The sequence below is a fragment of the Vipera berus genome, assembly GCF_964194415.1.
Source record: "Vipera berus genome assembly, chromosome: 11".
Classification (NCBI taxonomy): domain Eukaryota; kingdom Metazoa; phylum Chordata; class Lepidosauria; order Squamata; family Viperidae; genus Vipera; species Vipera berus.
Genome location: NC_138214.1, coordinates 19,049,909 through 19,064,950, shown reverse-complemented (window position 1 = coordinate 19,064,950; position 15,042 = coordinate 19,049,909). Strand labels below are relative to the sequence as shown.

Below are 15,042 nucleotides of genomic sequence, written 5' to 3'. Positions count from 1 at the left end.
ATAGGACAAGCTACTGCTGTGGACAGTCCCTACAAGATATGGAGCAACCTTTTAGCCAAGCTTATTTGTCCATAGACATACTGACTCTAGCCCAATAGGTGGTCAGCTAAAGTTCCAAAACCATGGGTCTTCTCCTCCTCCTCCTCCACCACCACCCCATTACTCACACTGGTATATCTGCAGAAATGTATCTGTCAGCTTGCTGGTGAAGACAGGCTCTGGGAGATCACGGAGGTACTGCTTCAAAAGGTCAGCCACATCATAGGCTGATTGCCCTTCATAATTCACATAATCAGGAGAGGCTTCGCTCATTTGTCTGAGGACCTGGATCCGGGACTTTACACCAGATTTGCGAAAAATCCCAACCTGTGCAGGAAAGAGATATCAAGTAGGTGTACAACCTCCAAGGTCCCTTCCAACTCTGTTATTCTGTTCTGCTGAGGTCTGGTCTGGTCTAGCACTAGAGCAGATCCTTTATATGCCTGCATAGGTCTTCCAAGGCCAACTGAAGCTCCCAGCTGCCATTTTTATTCTAGTCTCATATGTTTCAGACATCTTAAGCAGAACCAAGCAGTAGGAAACCATGTGAAACTCTAGACAGAGAAAATATATTAGTCAGGTCAAGAGAAAGTGATAGCTTGAGCTATATGTGAAGGAGGAACACAGAGGTACCTGCAAACATTTAGGCATCTCTGCTCATCCTGAATGGGTCAGTCATCCCCACAGGCAGAGAAGGGGACCAAACTTCTGTAGGGCACAAACTTAAACAGCTTTTTTTCACAGAGAAATACTTCCCAACTTACAACCTGATGTCCCTCACCCCTCTTGGACTGCAGCAAACATTAGTCAACGTGGCTGCGGGCAGGAACTCTGGAATTCCTCCTTCAAAATATATGAACGAGGCTATCACTGCTTTGGAGCAGTGACTCATGACTGGTCCTCACACCCACGACCAGCCGATCCCCCCTTGCGACCCTCTGACCGGCAAAGTCAAGGGGAAGCCACTCAACAACTGCATCACCAACCCAACAATGGTGACAAGAAAGGTCGCAAAACGGGGCAAAAGCCACCTAGCAGCTGTCTCACTTTGCGACAAAAATCTTGGTCTCAGCTGTGATCACAGGGCCATTTAGCACCGGCTAAAAAGAAAGGCCTTACGGAAAAAGAAAATTAGGAAATTAGAAATAAGTCCCATCGGGGCGGGGGAATCACACGTATATCAACAACTACAAAGAGCTGTATTTCTTCTGCCTTCTGTTCTCTTTCCATCCCCCCATTTAACAATGCTAGCACTAAATATGGGACTAAAAAGTATCATTTAGCATTTGAATAAGAAGCAGATTTTTATGACGTATAATTAGTTAGTAGTTATTTTATTAATATTTTGAATATGGAGAGTTAAAGTGTGATAGAATTTAATGTTTTATTATTGTTGTTAGCATATTTTAGATTATGCTTGTTTGTATTATTATACCCTGTATTCAGCTCTGGGAAGTCGGGGAGGGGGGAGGGGAGGGGAGGGGGGGAGAGGGGAGGGGGAGGAGGGGGTTTTTTGTATTCAAAAATGTATTGTAAAACTTTTCAATAAAAAAACAAAAAAAACCAATGCTAGCACAATTAGTTTACAGACAGGATCACCTACAAATCTTGGTTGATCCAGACCACGCATCAGCAGCAAGTCTCGGCTTGGCTCTCCCACCCGCCTCTTCTCCTCTACGGTGTGGGAGCCTGTGCCCCATTATCTCAGGATTAGGCCTTCCTCTGTTTCTAAAGAGCCTCTTGTTGCAGGTGAAGAAGGACAGTGCAAAACTTGGGTTGAAACTTAACATTAAAAAAACCAAGATCATGGCATCCGGCCCTCTCAATTCCTGGCAAATAGATGGGGAAGAAATGGAGGTAGTGACAGATTTTATTTTCCTGGGCTCCAAGATCACCGCAGATGGGGACTGTAGCCAAGAAATTAAAAGACGCTTACTCCTCGGGAGGAAAGCCATGGCAAATCTAGACAGCACATTAAAAAGCAGAGACATCACCCTGTCAACAAAAGTGAGTATAGTCAAGGCTATGGTCTTCCCAGTTGCAATGTATGGCTGTGAAAGTTGGACCATGAGAAAGGCTGAGAGCCAAAGAATTGAGGCCTTTGAACTATGGTGCTGGAGAAGACTCCTGCGAGTCCCTTGGACTGCAAGGCGATCAAACCGGTCAGTCCTAGAGGAGATCAACCCTGACTGCTCTCTAGAAGGCCAGATCCTAAAGCTAAAACTCAATACTTTGGCCACCTAATGAGACTCACTGGAGAAGAGCCTAATGCTGGGAAAGATTGAGGGCAAGAGAAGAAGGGGATGACAGAGAATGAGGTGGCTGGATGGAGTCACTGAAGCAGTAGGCGTGAGCTTAAATGGACTCCAGAAGATGGTAGAGGACAGGAAGGCCTGGAGGAACGTTGTCCATAGGGTCGTGATGGGTCGGACACGACTTCGCAGCTAACAACAACTGTTTCCTTATGTTTTCCTTCCCAGCTGGGTTGTCTTAGGCCCAGTGAGAAATGAGGGTGTGTGTATGTGTGTGAGAATTTTTCCTCACCTGGTCCAGGCACCGGCTTCGGATATAGCGCATGGCCTGCTGGATGCTCTGGGGCAGCGGCTGCCCCGTCCTTTGGACACTGACGATCAAGGGGACTCCAAAGACCATCTTGCCCTTGTAGTTTGGGGGCTTGCTCCTCTTCATGAACTTGGGAACAGTCCTGTCAGAGAAGATGTGGGACTTAGTAGAAGGCAAGGCCTGGCTGGGGAATTCTGAGAGCTGAAGTCCAGTTCTTAAAATTGCCAAGGTTGGACACCCTTGCTCTAGTGCTTAAAACATTTTAAATGTTATTTATCTTTTTAAATTTATTGCCCACCCAGCTATTGCCCCATTTCTGCATAAATATGACCCAAAATATGATCTTTCCACATGTTTTAAAATGAAAGATGTAGAACCCAGTTAAATAAATTGGTCAAAAACAAAATGTGTCCATTTCTTTATTGGAAATTATCCAAAGCTACATATTTGTATGTTGCAAAAGTATGTGAACCTTTGCTTTCGGACACTAAACATTTGTGATAAATGTTAATCATTCCTTCACATTGGCTTGGAAAATTTTTAACTCATTCCTCCTTTATTTATTTTTTCATCAAATTTCTACACCACCCATCTCACTTAAGGAAATGAGTCCTGGAGAAGTCCTGCTTTGACAGGGCCACACAAGTTTCTCCATGTCCAGCTGGTGAAATAGAAAAATGATCATCTCTAACCAAAAGAGCGCAATTGGGTCTCAAACAATTCTGGGGCTGTGTGGGGTTAAAATGCCCCTTTCCTAGCCTTTTGTTGTTAGGGTTTCCATGCCCACGTGACACACCAGCCCCTCATGCACCATGCGAACAGAGTTCAGCAATTCTCTGGGTCAAAATATGAAAGAGTCAAATGACTTCTGTGCAACAACTGGAATATTCTGTGCTCTGCTCTAAAAAGAACAGTTACCAACTGGAACCAGTTCAGAGAAGGGCTGCCAAAGTGGAAACCGCATTCTACCAGGAGTCGTTAAAAAGATCTGGGTCTGTTTAGTCTACAGATAGATAACTGAGAGGAGAATCTTTAGAATAAGGAGTGAATTTACTGTATTTGCCCAGAGAACCAATAGTTGACACTATAGAGAAGTAGATTTACATATTATGAGGAATATATTAACAATAAACATCATGAGGTTGTCTCAGGAGGTTATCTCATGAGATGGAGGGCTTCAAATCAAAGCTGGATCTGTCTAAAATTGTTCAGCAAGTCCCGTTTCAAGGAAGGAGTCAGATCACAAAACCTCTGAGGTGCCTTCTAACTTGGCAATTCTAGGAGCCACCTTGAACCACACGCAGCCTCACACGGAAAGGAGAGCCCAAAACGTATGGAACAGAAGCACCCCCAGAGGGAGGACGTGTCAAGGCCACTGAGGCCCTGCTCTTCTTCAAGCCCCTCAGCGCCTCAGGAGAGGCCCTCCTGTCCTCACGGACTTACCAGGCCCAGGACTGCTTGTGGGGAACGGAGAACTTCTCCACGATGGCTGTGAGGCGGAGAAGGGAGCACTTCTGGAGAAGGCTGAGCTGAGCTGCTGACTGGCGGCTGATCTCCAAGGAGGCCGAATTTAAGCTGGGCCGGTGGGAGTTCTGGAAACTGTGCCAGCGGAGTTTCCTGAGGTGGGACAAGGAGGAGAAAAGCCGTTGTTTGTTTATCTAATGAGCTGTTATATTTGCTTAGCAGGACCACGTATTCTTATATTCTGCTTCACAGTGCTTTAACGCCCTCTCTAAGAGATTGCAGAGTCAGCATCTTGCCCCCAATAATCTGGCTCATTTTATGGACCTTGGGAGGCTGGAAGGCTGAGTCAACCTTGAGCCGGTCAGGATCGAACTGCTGAACTGCTGGATATAAAAGAGGGGGAGAGAAGAGAGGATATAAAAGGGGGAGGGGTGAGAAATTTTTTAAATGAGTTTTGCCCCATTTTATGACTTTTCTTGCCACAGTTGTTAAGTGAGTCACTGCAGTTGTTAAATTAGTAACATGGTTGTTAAGTGAATCTGGCTTCCCCACTGACTTTGCTTGTCAGAAGGTTCCAAAAGGCACAATGTGACCATCATAAATATGAATCAGTTGCCAAGCATCCGAATGTAAATCACATGACCCTGGGGATGCGGCAACGGTCATAAGTGTGAAAAATGGTCATAGGTCACTTTTTTCAGTGTCATTGTAACTTTGAACAGTCACTAAGGGAACTGCTGTAAGTGAAGGACTACCTGTACTTTATCACTTTTTTCCTTTTTTTTTTTTGGTCATCAAGTTTTTGACACCTTGCTAGGTGACTGGTGGTACTCGGAAATGGCCATATCCTAAAAGTGGTACAATGGGTGAGAAGGTTGAAAAGCCCTGGTATAAAACACTAGTACTATCACTTCCTGTGATCTTGATGCAACCTAGGACTTTGCTGCCTTTTTCACAGCTGCAATACACTGCTGGCTCAAATGATGGTCTACTAGGACACCAAGATCCCTCCCAGTTACTGCTGTTGAGCCAGGTACCACCTATTCCGTACCTGTGCATTTGGCTTTTCCTGCCTAAGTATCAAACCTCTCTTTTCTCACCACTGAACTGCATTTTTTTGGTTAGGATTCAATGCTCAAGTCTGTCAAGATCCTTCTATTTCCCACCAGCTTGACACTGTCTGCAGGTTTAATGAGTATTCCTTCTACCTCCCATTTAAATCATTGATGAAGATGTTGAGGACTACTGGACCTAAGACAGAACCTTGAGGGAACCCACTCCGTGCTCCCCTCCACGCAGATGCAGTTCCACGTCTTTCAGATCATTTCTTTCTGTGGGTGGACATAAGAGCAGAAGGGCTCCTCAAGAGAACTCTGTGGTCTGTGCAATTTGTGGCTAGCCATAAGGAGGTGCTTGCCCAATCCCATAGGCTGGCCTACGCAAGGCTGGGTGGAGCTGGGAACTCGTGTTGCCTGGCCCGTGGGGTGAGCGACATCATGAGTAAATTAGGTAATTCACAGATCTGGGGGATGACTTGTCACTGCCAGCTGCAATGGAAGCAACTGATTCTGCCCTTAATGAAGAATGTCCTCCCCTGTAACGTCCTGGAGCAGAAGCCAGGACAGAGAGATGGAAAGCGCCTAACCTGACCTGCTCGGGATAAGCAGCCTCTGACTCAGGGCTCTCTAGGGGCCTCTGATCCGAGAGCCGAGCTTTCTGTCCAGGGAGGAAGCAGGACCTGATGTCTGAACATCTGATCCCGCCTGAGTGCAAATTTAAGACCAGACCTTTTTGTTTCAAAATCAAAGGCAACAAAAAATTAACCAGAACGGAATGAAGGTGATGTGGCCAAGCATTCATACCAGAAAGCCTCACTCAAATCTGGCTTCCTTCTGGGCCAGGGATGCAAGGGGCAAGACCCCTTCTAGATGGGCAAAGACTTGAATAATATGCCACAAGGAGAAAAAAAAAACTAGAAATAGGGGTAGCTGGAAGCACAAGGTCTCATAACATGTACCTTTGCTATGAACTATTGATTAATTAAGCATTTGTTAAATTGCCAGATTTTTTTTCAGCTTGGTTTAGAAAAACAAGTTGGAAAATATTATTTTTATAGATGGAAAACAGCTGTGAAATGTTTTAAATTTTGTTTTTTTTAGTCTAACTCAAATGAAAGGTGAAGTATTCTGCCTCTAAGAGACTAGTAACAGCTGGGCTGTTCATTGTCCATTGCTCAACAGGTCTACTCCTGAACAGGATTAGATGGAGAACTCCTGGTAGGGGATTATGGCTGGCTGACCCTCTCTGAAGGCATCGAGAGACGCTGCAGCTGAGAACGTACAACCTCCCTTGATCAAAGGGAGATCATCAGATCAACCACCTGCACTCTGGATGGCAGGTCCTTATGCGTAAATGGAGTGTCTTAATTGCAGGTGAAGAGGAGATAAATCAGGATCTGGTGGAAGTGCAAATCAGCCATTCCCTCCTCCTTCAACAATGTGACTCTTTCAAAAAGCAATGTGACTTTTGCATTTGAAAAGAAGAAGCTAGGGCCGCTGCCTTGTTCTTTAGTTCTGAGTACTGAGTGTCTCTTGCATCTGAAAAGGTGATCAGAAATTGCAGCCCCAATACCATCTGATGTCTGGAGCCACCAGCTTCCCTTCCCCTAAGTGGCAAAGCCTCCACAGTCATCCCAAAGTTGATTCTGAGCTGTATTTTTAAAGTGAAAAAAGAGCAGGTTTTTAAGTCAATATTTGAAGAATAATCCTATCACTATTTTCATTTGGTTTTAATTGAATTAAAATGGGACCATACTCAGTTTAGTTGTCTTGGACCAGCCTGTGACAGTCCATTCAAAGTCGACTCTGTCTTGGATCCAGAAACGCCTCACCTTTCCTAGTCTTAGGTCCCCACAAGCATCCCGACTCCAGCCTGAAATGCTGCCAAGCCAGGCGTCGTGCAGTGGGTAAAGGGTAAAGGGTCTTCTCAGGGTCCCACCGGTAAGAGATTGCCAGCGGATGACACCCAGGGATAGGGCCTTCTCAGTGGGGGCGCCTGCCCTTTGGAACCAGCTGCCAGTGGAGCTGAGGACTGCCCCCAACCTCCGTTCATTCCGCCGGGACCTGAAGACCTGGCTCTTTGAGCTCTCTGGCCCAGGCTGAGGATTAATCTTATTTTAACTGGGGTTTTATTTATACAGGGACAAATATAATTTCTTTTTAAACTTGTTTTTAACTTTTGTATCTTGGTTTTTAATTACCCTGTAAACCGCCCTGAGTCCTTCGGGAAAGGGCGGTATATAAATGTAATAAAATAAATAAATAAATAAATAAATAAATAAATAAATAAATAAATAAATAAAGGCTGCCCTAGACTGGCGAGTGCCTTTGGTGCCACGGCAACTATCGCTCTCTCTTGGCACAGCCTACCTCACAGGGATGTTGCTGGGATAAAATTAGAAGGGACATTTATTCAATCTGCCTTCTGATTGGGACAAAACTCTAATCCATCAATAAATAATTAAGCATCATTGTAAATAATTTTGCAAAATGATTTGAAGCCCACAAAATTCTTAAAGTTTATGTCTGATCTTTCATGACATTGAACTGTAGATAGTTTTCTTTTTACATGCAATACTAAACATATTGCCAAATCTCAACTTCACCCTAAAGAAATTTGTTGAATTTCGTACAGTATCCAAGACTACAATTTCTGTCCTGAGAACAGACAGTATATCCTGCGAGTATTTGGAGAGAGAAGAATCCCCCAAAAGACGGCACTGGGGCATCATCATCCATGGCCACTGAACGAGAGCGAGGGGCTCCGATCCCAATTCTGAACAGGGACCCGGTAGACCCGGTCGGTATTTCCACCTTTAGGTGGGGGGACTGGAAGAGCAAAAATCTGAAATTATTATTGCTCTTTATTAAACGCACAGGCTACACAACTCCATCACAACCCTGAGCAGCAATCAGATGGACTTTCCTAGGGAGAGAGAAGAGGATCACGAGATTCCTAATCACCCCCCAAAAGTTGCCTCTAAACTCTTCCCAGACTTACCTGCAAGGCCTTGTAAGTGATGCCCCCACGCCAGAGTCTCTGCGCTCCCTCATTTCGGGATCCTCCGTCTCATTCAGAGAGTTGGCCATGCTCTCGAAGTCGCTGGTGGAAGTACCCATGTCAGAGATGGAGCAGTTCTCCACGTTCAGATTGGTGGGCTCCCCGCCAGAATCTGCTTCCTCCGTTTCCCCCACCCCAATAGTTTCACCTTCCGTGTCCAACTTAACCGCCTTTGACCAGAGCTCTATTTTCTGCTGGAGTCCCCAAACGTGCTGCAGGATGTCATCTAGGTTTTCATAAATCATTTCCTGGTCCAGATCAAAGAGATCATCTCCACTGCCAAAGTCAGGAACGTTATCATAGAGGCTGGTGCAGCTACCTGTCAAAGCGCTCGAAGGCCTCCTTGGTTGGCGTTCCAGGGCACGAGGAGAGTTGCTCCCGTGGACACCACTGCTGACGCCAGTGCCACCTGCCGAAGAACTTGAGGCTTTGGGGGTCGATTTCCAGTCTGCCAAACAGCCGCTCTCCAAAGGACACAAGCTTTCGAGGGAGAGAGATCTGGGGAAAGTGCCTGGCTTGTAATCCCCTGGGATGTGGAATAAATAATCTCTTTTAAATTCAATTTGGTGATCCCACGTTCTGGCATCCCATTTCTTGTTCAGACTTGTTTCATAATCCTCTAAATAAATACTACCATATTTAGGCTCACACGGCAGCTTGTGTTTAACTGAGGCCGGAGCCTGGTCAGTCCAAACACCTGTGCTGTAGAAAGAAGGCGACTTTTCGTTTCCTCCTGCAACCTGCGTCCCAGAGGTAGGTGCCTTGGCGTCCTTTGGGGAGCTCCAACTAGGCGCGATGCGAGTCCCGTCTCCGTCTGGAGCTTTAGCGGAGTCCAATTTCTCCTTGTCCTTCTTTCTCAGAGATTCGATTCTTTTGAGGAAACTCCGTGTCTGACATTTCTTGGGTTTTTCCCTGCTGTTTCCATCTGAAGACTGGGCCGCTGGTGAACGGCTACTCGAGCCTCCACGCGGGTTGGGGAAGGTTGGAGAGTTCTGACTGGAGGACGAAAGGGGCGCCTCGGCCCCAAGAGCGAAGGCCCCACTGGCGCTGCTGGTGCTGTGGAGTGAAATGGCCTCCAAGTCAGCACTGAGGTCTGTGAGGACACTTTCCTGGCTGGAAAACTTCCTCATGGCAGAGCCGCTCTGCCAGCTCTCCCCGGGGTGTTCCTGTGAGTCAGTTTGGGGCCACCTTTCGCTGTTGCTCTGAGAGGCCCACCGTCCGCCAAGAGCGCAGAAGTCTTCATCGTCCAAGTCTTCATTCTAGATCAAGCACAGAAATCGGAGTCATTGGACAGTTGGGTGGGGAAAGACTGGTTCTAAAGGAACTGCGGCCTCTTTGCATCATTTTACGACCCCCACTAGACGAGGGACAATTGATTCAAAGAAGTAATCCGGAAGAGTTTACATTGGATTGCCCATCCCATCCCTTGCCATTCACTCAAAGCCGAAGGGCGAGAGAACCTCCAGGGTCATTACGGAAAGTCCAGCTAAATTGGTGGTGCTTTTGAAAGGGCAAAAGACAGATATTTTAATTATTTATATCCACTTTAGTTTTCTTTCCATACAAGTGATCTCAAAAGCTCTGGATCATAATTTAGAAGAAAGACAGATGTTGGATGTTCATGTACTTTTTTGGCAACATGGGGACTACAAAACTACAAATTAAAAATACAGAAATCTTGTGAGAATTTGGCAATCCTCAAATTGGGAGAGGTCTCTAGAAAGATGGTTGATCCCCGATTGTGCTTCAAACTAAAAAACCCACAAGGTCCCTTCCAATCCTGTTATTCTATGTTCTGTTCCCTTCTGTCTCTTGCTTTGATGGTTTTGTTCACACTGGTTACTCCTGTTTCTAGATGAATTTTATGTTAGCTCAAGCTTTCTGGCTTCTTTTGACTTGACAATTTTATTAACTGTTTGCCACACTTGTTGTATTTACATAACCTGCTTAACCTGGATAGTTAAAGACAAGGCCAAATCATTCACTTGAATATTAAACTTGGTTAGCACTAACAATTAGGGGGGATTTGAGTCACAGTCCCCAGCACGTTTGTTTCAGTGTTCAGGAAACTGGCTGATTCAGGCAAAATTAAGTAAAAAATGTGCACAGAGAACTATATTTGCCAGTGAAAAGGCAGGATGTAAGTTATCTAAGTAAGTACAACTTTAGTTTCTGCATCTGAGGCCCACCGCTCCCCACAGGGCCCGTCCCATTCTCCACCCCGGGACTCGTTCCCAGGGCCTCAAGAACTGAGGCCCGGGACTGTCCGGCTGAGCTCCGCGGGGGATACCCTAGGGAAGTTTTCCTGTCAGCTCAAAGGGCATCTGGAGAGGATGCGGGGAGGGGGCAGCCAGGGGGTGGGGGTGGCAAGGATCAGCCAGCCTGCTCCCCTCTGGACTAGACCTGGGTCCAACTTTTACCGGGACACGGACTGCATTCTCAGCCCCATCTTGCGCCCCGGGCTGCATCTTACCTGTTTCTGCTGAAAGTGGACTTCCAGCTTCATCGAGTTCAGAGTCATGAGCCTCCTGCAAAGCAAAACAGAGATCCGTTTCAGTCGGCTTGTTCAGCCCCAGCGGCATTCGTGAGGTTGGTCATGCTATTTAAAAACAACCAGCCCTTGTTTTAGGCCATTGTCACTTGACACGCAAACAGCTGGTGATAAAGGAAGCAGGCAAGGCTCTACACACACACAATCACGCACACACACACACACACACTTGAGAGAAGCAGGCTCATCCCCACGGGGTGGGCTGGACTTATGCCCCTCCCCCCACCAGATGCCAGCTCGTGGGCCTCTCGCCCTCCAGCGCCAGAAGCTTCAAGGCACTCAGAGGCGTCACTGCCAGGCCTTTTCATCTTGTGCCAGCAAAGGCTTTCGAAGCCCCGCGTGAGAAAAGGTCGCTCTCCTTCCCAGCCACTCAACTCAGCTGAAAGCATCATTTCTGGGTGCCTTTGGAGCGCAGGCCGTGATTCCACCTCTGTTTTCGTGAGAAAAAGTCTGAGGACTCGATAAAACCCTTTGCATCCAGCTCCACTGGCCTTACCTTTATGATTTATATTTTAAACTATGGCCTCGCTTTTTGCTCTAATCAAATCCAATCAAAATCAGCATTAACCTGGAATAAGGAAAAAGGACAATAAAGGAGCACAACGGGCAGAAAACAACGAATCAGGAAAAGCAACCAGCATCATTCCAATTATCGTCATTTTCCTCAGGGGTCAAAATTAATCCAAACTTTCTAGAAAGCTCCCTGGTCAGCTTGCAAAAGGAAGGAGAGGCTCAACAGTGGGGGGAGCACTGAGGCTGGGCCAGAATCAAGACACTCCGCTGTGGCCACCTCGGGATGACTGAGTGGACCGCAAAGCCATTCTTTAAGGTAGCGGATTTTAGGTATACAATTCAAAATTTGCTGTTTGGGCTAACTTGAGAGTACAAACAAACAGGTAAACACAGTGAGAGTTTTAGTAGCACATACGGTAAATGCAAACATTTATTCTAAAAATCAGTAGTATTTCTGTGAACCTGCCACTAGAATGTCCACAGTACTGGAAAAACAGAGCGAAGACATTAGCGCTCTGGCCCCCAACATGCCTGGCGCAGGGCCAGAGCTGGGAAACTGACCTCACTCTTCAGCTTCACTTTGGCCAAGGTTAAGGCCTTCTCAAATTTACAATCCGAGTTTGTATCGCATACCACCCAGGGGAACTATAATTGTTTTAGGCCAGATTAATACATTAATGAGAGGGAAGAATACCAAAGGGATATTATTAATGTTCAGTTTTATTCATTGTCGTTGTCTTCCTTCTTAACCAGATTATTGTACTATTCATGGTTACTGTATTTTTGTTTAGACTGATCTTCAGACGACACTTTTTCATCAGATTGATGCTAAGTGGCTGAGCAATCTTTCAGTCCTCAGCATATCCAGGAACATATTTCAATTTTCAGGGAAAGCCAGGAGAACCGCGGGCGATTTCCCCGTTCCTTTTTCTTTGCCAATCTTTCAACAGCGCCTTCACCAAGCCAATTCTCTTCTCAGGGCACGAGTCCAAACTAAAGCACCCCAGATAGATGGATGTCCTGCCCCCCACAAGGGAATCCCCCCGCTCTTTCCGAAGTCATTATGCTGCCTGCACTTGGGGTGATGCAGAACTAGACCTGGCCTTCATCTCTGGAGAACTTCCTCAGGTACTGAAACAGGACCGTCATTGCCTCAAGGTACACATACCCATTTTCCCCAGTCTTCCGTTGCAAGACGTAAATTGCTAGTTTGCTCACCACCCCTGCAACCTTTTGTTGCATCTGTTCCAGTTTCTGAATTTTGTTAGTCTGGTGCTCCCAACAGGATTCAGCACTTAAAAGGGAGAGTAGTTAAAACAGAACAAAGTGGAGCAATTACATCCCATATTTGGGGCAACCTTCAACTGCACTGGTCTTCTCTGCAGCCCCACTGCATTGCTGACATTCTGCTTGTGATCAACTACAATTCCAAGATCCTTTCTGGAAATGTGATTGCCAGATAGGGAATCCAGGATTCTGCACCTTTATATTTGACCGTTCACATTTGTCTTTGACAAATTTCATTGCTACTTTCACTCAAATGCACTACTCTCTCAAAAGCACTTTGAAGTTTTTGATTCAATCTTTTTTATCTTATTCTTAAAGCCACCCAACATCCTCCAGAAAAATATGTCTGCATATGCACAAACCTTTTGGCAAATGATCACCGAGAGAAGGTTTTCCTCGTCTGTCCCTAAACAGATGCTAATAGAATATAACTATTAGCAGGTCTTGGCAAAGTAGAACATTGATTTGACTTTCAAAGCAACAGTCTAGAGAAAGCAAAAGCAACATGACAAAGCGGCAGGAACAGAAGAAGGAAACTCAAGAAGAGAGACATTAGTCCTGTCCTTAGAACAGGATCTAGATCAGAAGTAGTAAAATTCCACGATCAGATGGTGTAGTTTCTTTGTGCTGAATTTTGCCCCTTGGCTGCAACTGTCTGGCTCAGAGCAAGGAGTGAAGCTCCTCCAACAGAAGCCAAGGCCCCCTTCCCTTTCTCTCTGGGCTGCAAAGTGGGGCAGGGTGACAGAATTTCTTGAGGAGGCCAATAATCCAAAAGGAAGCAGGAAAAAAACAAGAGGGTAACAGGAAGGAGTGTCTTCCTGTGGATACTACAGTGAAGCTGACGGAACATAGAACACAGAATAATAGGATTGGAAGGGACCTTACACATGACCATAGAAAGAAGAACAGAGTAACAGAGTTGGAAGGAACCCTGAGGCTCTCCGGTCCAACCTCCCACCCAAGAAGGAAATCCTATACCATTGTAGACAAAGAGGGGTCCAGTCTCTTTCACTGGTCTACTAGTTTAGACACTTTCTCAAAGAATGAAATAAGATTTATTTGACATGATTTGATTTGATTTGACACACCCATTTTGGTTTCTAGTTGCTTGTAGGTGTTTGCAGATCTGTTGCTTGATTACCTTTTCCAGTATCTTGCCAGGTATTAATGTCAGGCTGATTGGTCTGTAGTTTCCCGGATCCATTTCTCCCCCTTTTTTTGAAGACAGGAATGACATCAGCTCTTTTTCAGTCCCCCGATAATTTCCTGTTATTCCAGGATTTTTGAAAAATATTGTTCAGTGGTTCTGAGTTCATGTCTGCCAATTCCTTCAGAACTCTGGGATATAACCCATCTGGTCCCGGAGGTTTGAAATTGTCTAGAGTGGATAGTGTTGTCTTATTGCAAGGTCCTGCCTCAGCTATCTGCTCAGGAAAGCGTGACTCTTGAAACAAGTGTTATTCCAAAAGGATCTTTTACTGAGAGAAAGTGACTGCAGAGAAGCCCGGCAGAATCTGAAGTTCCTGTGCAAAACATTAAGCTAATTTCCCATTGTTCCAACCCCACTCCAATGCCCCAGTGCATCAGGAGCCAATCCGCTGGCCTGAAGGTGTTTTGAAAGGTAATAACAAGTCATTCTCTGGCGCTGTGACCTTGGCAACAGGTGGGAACTGGCTAAAAGGAGTCCTGATGGCCCAGCCCCCCCCCCCCCCCCGATGGCAAAAACAGTGGAAGTTTTGCGGAGCAGGTTGATTTTTCTGCAGCTTAGCAAGTGTGCCTGAGTTATGTCCCTAAGAGGCAGAGCAAGAGAGGGAAGCAGGAACAGAGCAGACGTGCCTTAGAATCATCCCAACACATTTCTGGAAATATATAATTTATATATAATATATAATTTAGCAACAAAGCAGTGGTGAGATAGATAAAAATCACTGAAGCAAAACTATCAATTAGAAACAATTATTAAATGCATTGGTATTTCTAAAACTTTAAAGAATTGTTGACCGACCTGAATGGAACTTAAGACTCTCCATTTCACATACGTAACAGTATTTCCTTTTTCATTCCAGCTTCGAACTTCTACAATTAATAGAAGTTTTGGAAGTAAAAGGAGATGTGTTTTTACTGGGACTGTGCGGAGGAGAAAGAATGCTATGCTGGCTGAGGAATTCTGGGGGTTGAAGTCCACAAGTCTTAAAGTTGCCAAGTTTGGAGAACCCTGATCTAAGGGGCAAAGAAAGGTCATCTGGCTACTTCAAGGATGGATGTGACTGTTTTCTACAAAATGACCGGCATGCCCACTGTGTGACAAGCACTGACTCTCCCAGGGGACACACGATCCCCGTTGGCCCTGCAGAGACGGGCTTCTTACCTTCACAGGGCTTCTTACCTTCACAGAGTGGTGCATAGTGAAAGGATCCAGCAGCTGCAGCCATGCAGGACCTTCCTTAGCCTCGGCGTCTGAAAGAAAGCCAACAGAGGGTGAGGGGGCGATGCAGCAAAAGCCCTGA

At 45.8% G+C, this 15,042-nt stretch overlaps 1 protein-coding gene across 3 annotated transcripts in view; it reads right to left on the bottom strand.

Annotated features, from left to right (window-relative positions):
* STARD8 (StAR related lipid transfer domain containing 8) overlaps positions 1–15,042 on the bottom strand; it is a 56,068-nt gene that overhangs the window by 12,485 nt on the left and 28,541 nt on the right. The window contains exons 2-7 of one of the 3 annotated variants that reach the window (XM_081336851.1): positions 14,922–14,992; positions 10,658–10,712; positions 8,125–9,443; positions 4,045–4,218; positions 2,584–2,743; positions 168–366 (exon numbers count right to left, since the gene is read on the bottom strand). In XM_081336851.1, coding sequence (XP_081192977.1) covers positions 168–366; positions 2,584–2,743; positions 4,045–4,218; positions 8,125–9,443; positions 10,658–10,705 — 1,900 coding nt within the window. In that variant the 5' untranslated portion in view covers positions 10,706–10,712; positions 14,922–14,992. Of the gene's footprint in view, positions 1–167; positions 367–2,583; positions 2,744–4,044; positions 4,219–8,124; positions 9,444–10,657; positions 10,713–11,231; positions 11,624–13,676; positions 13,714–14,921; positions 14,993–15,042 lie in introns of those variants that run through there. The other 2 variants (XM_081336853.1, XM_081336852.1) reach the window with 2 other exon arrangements.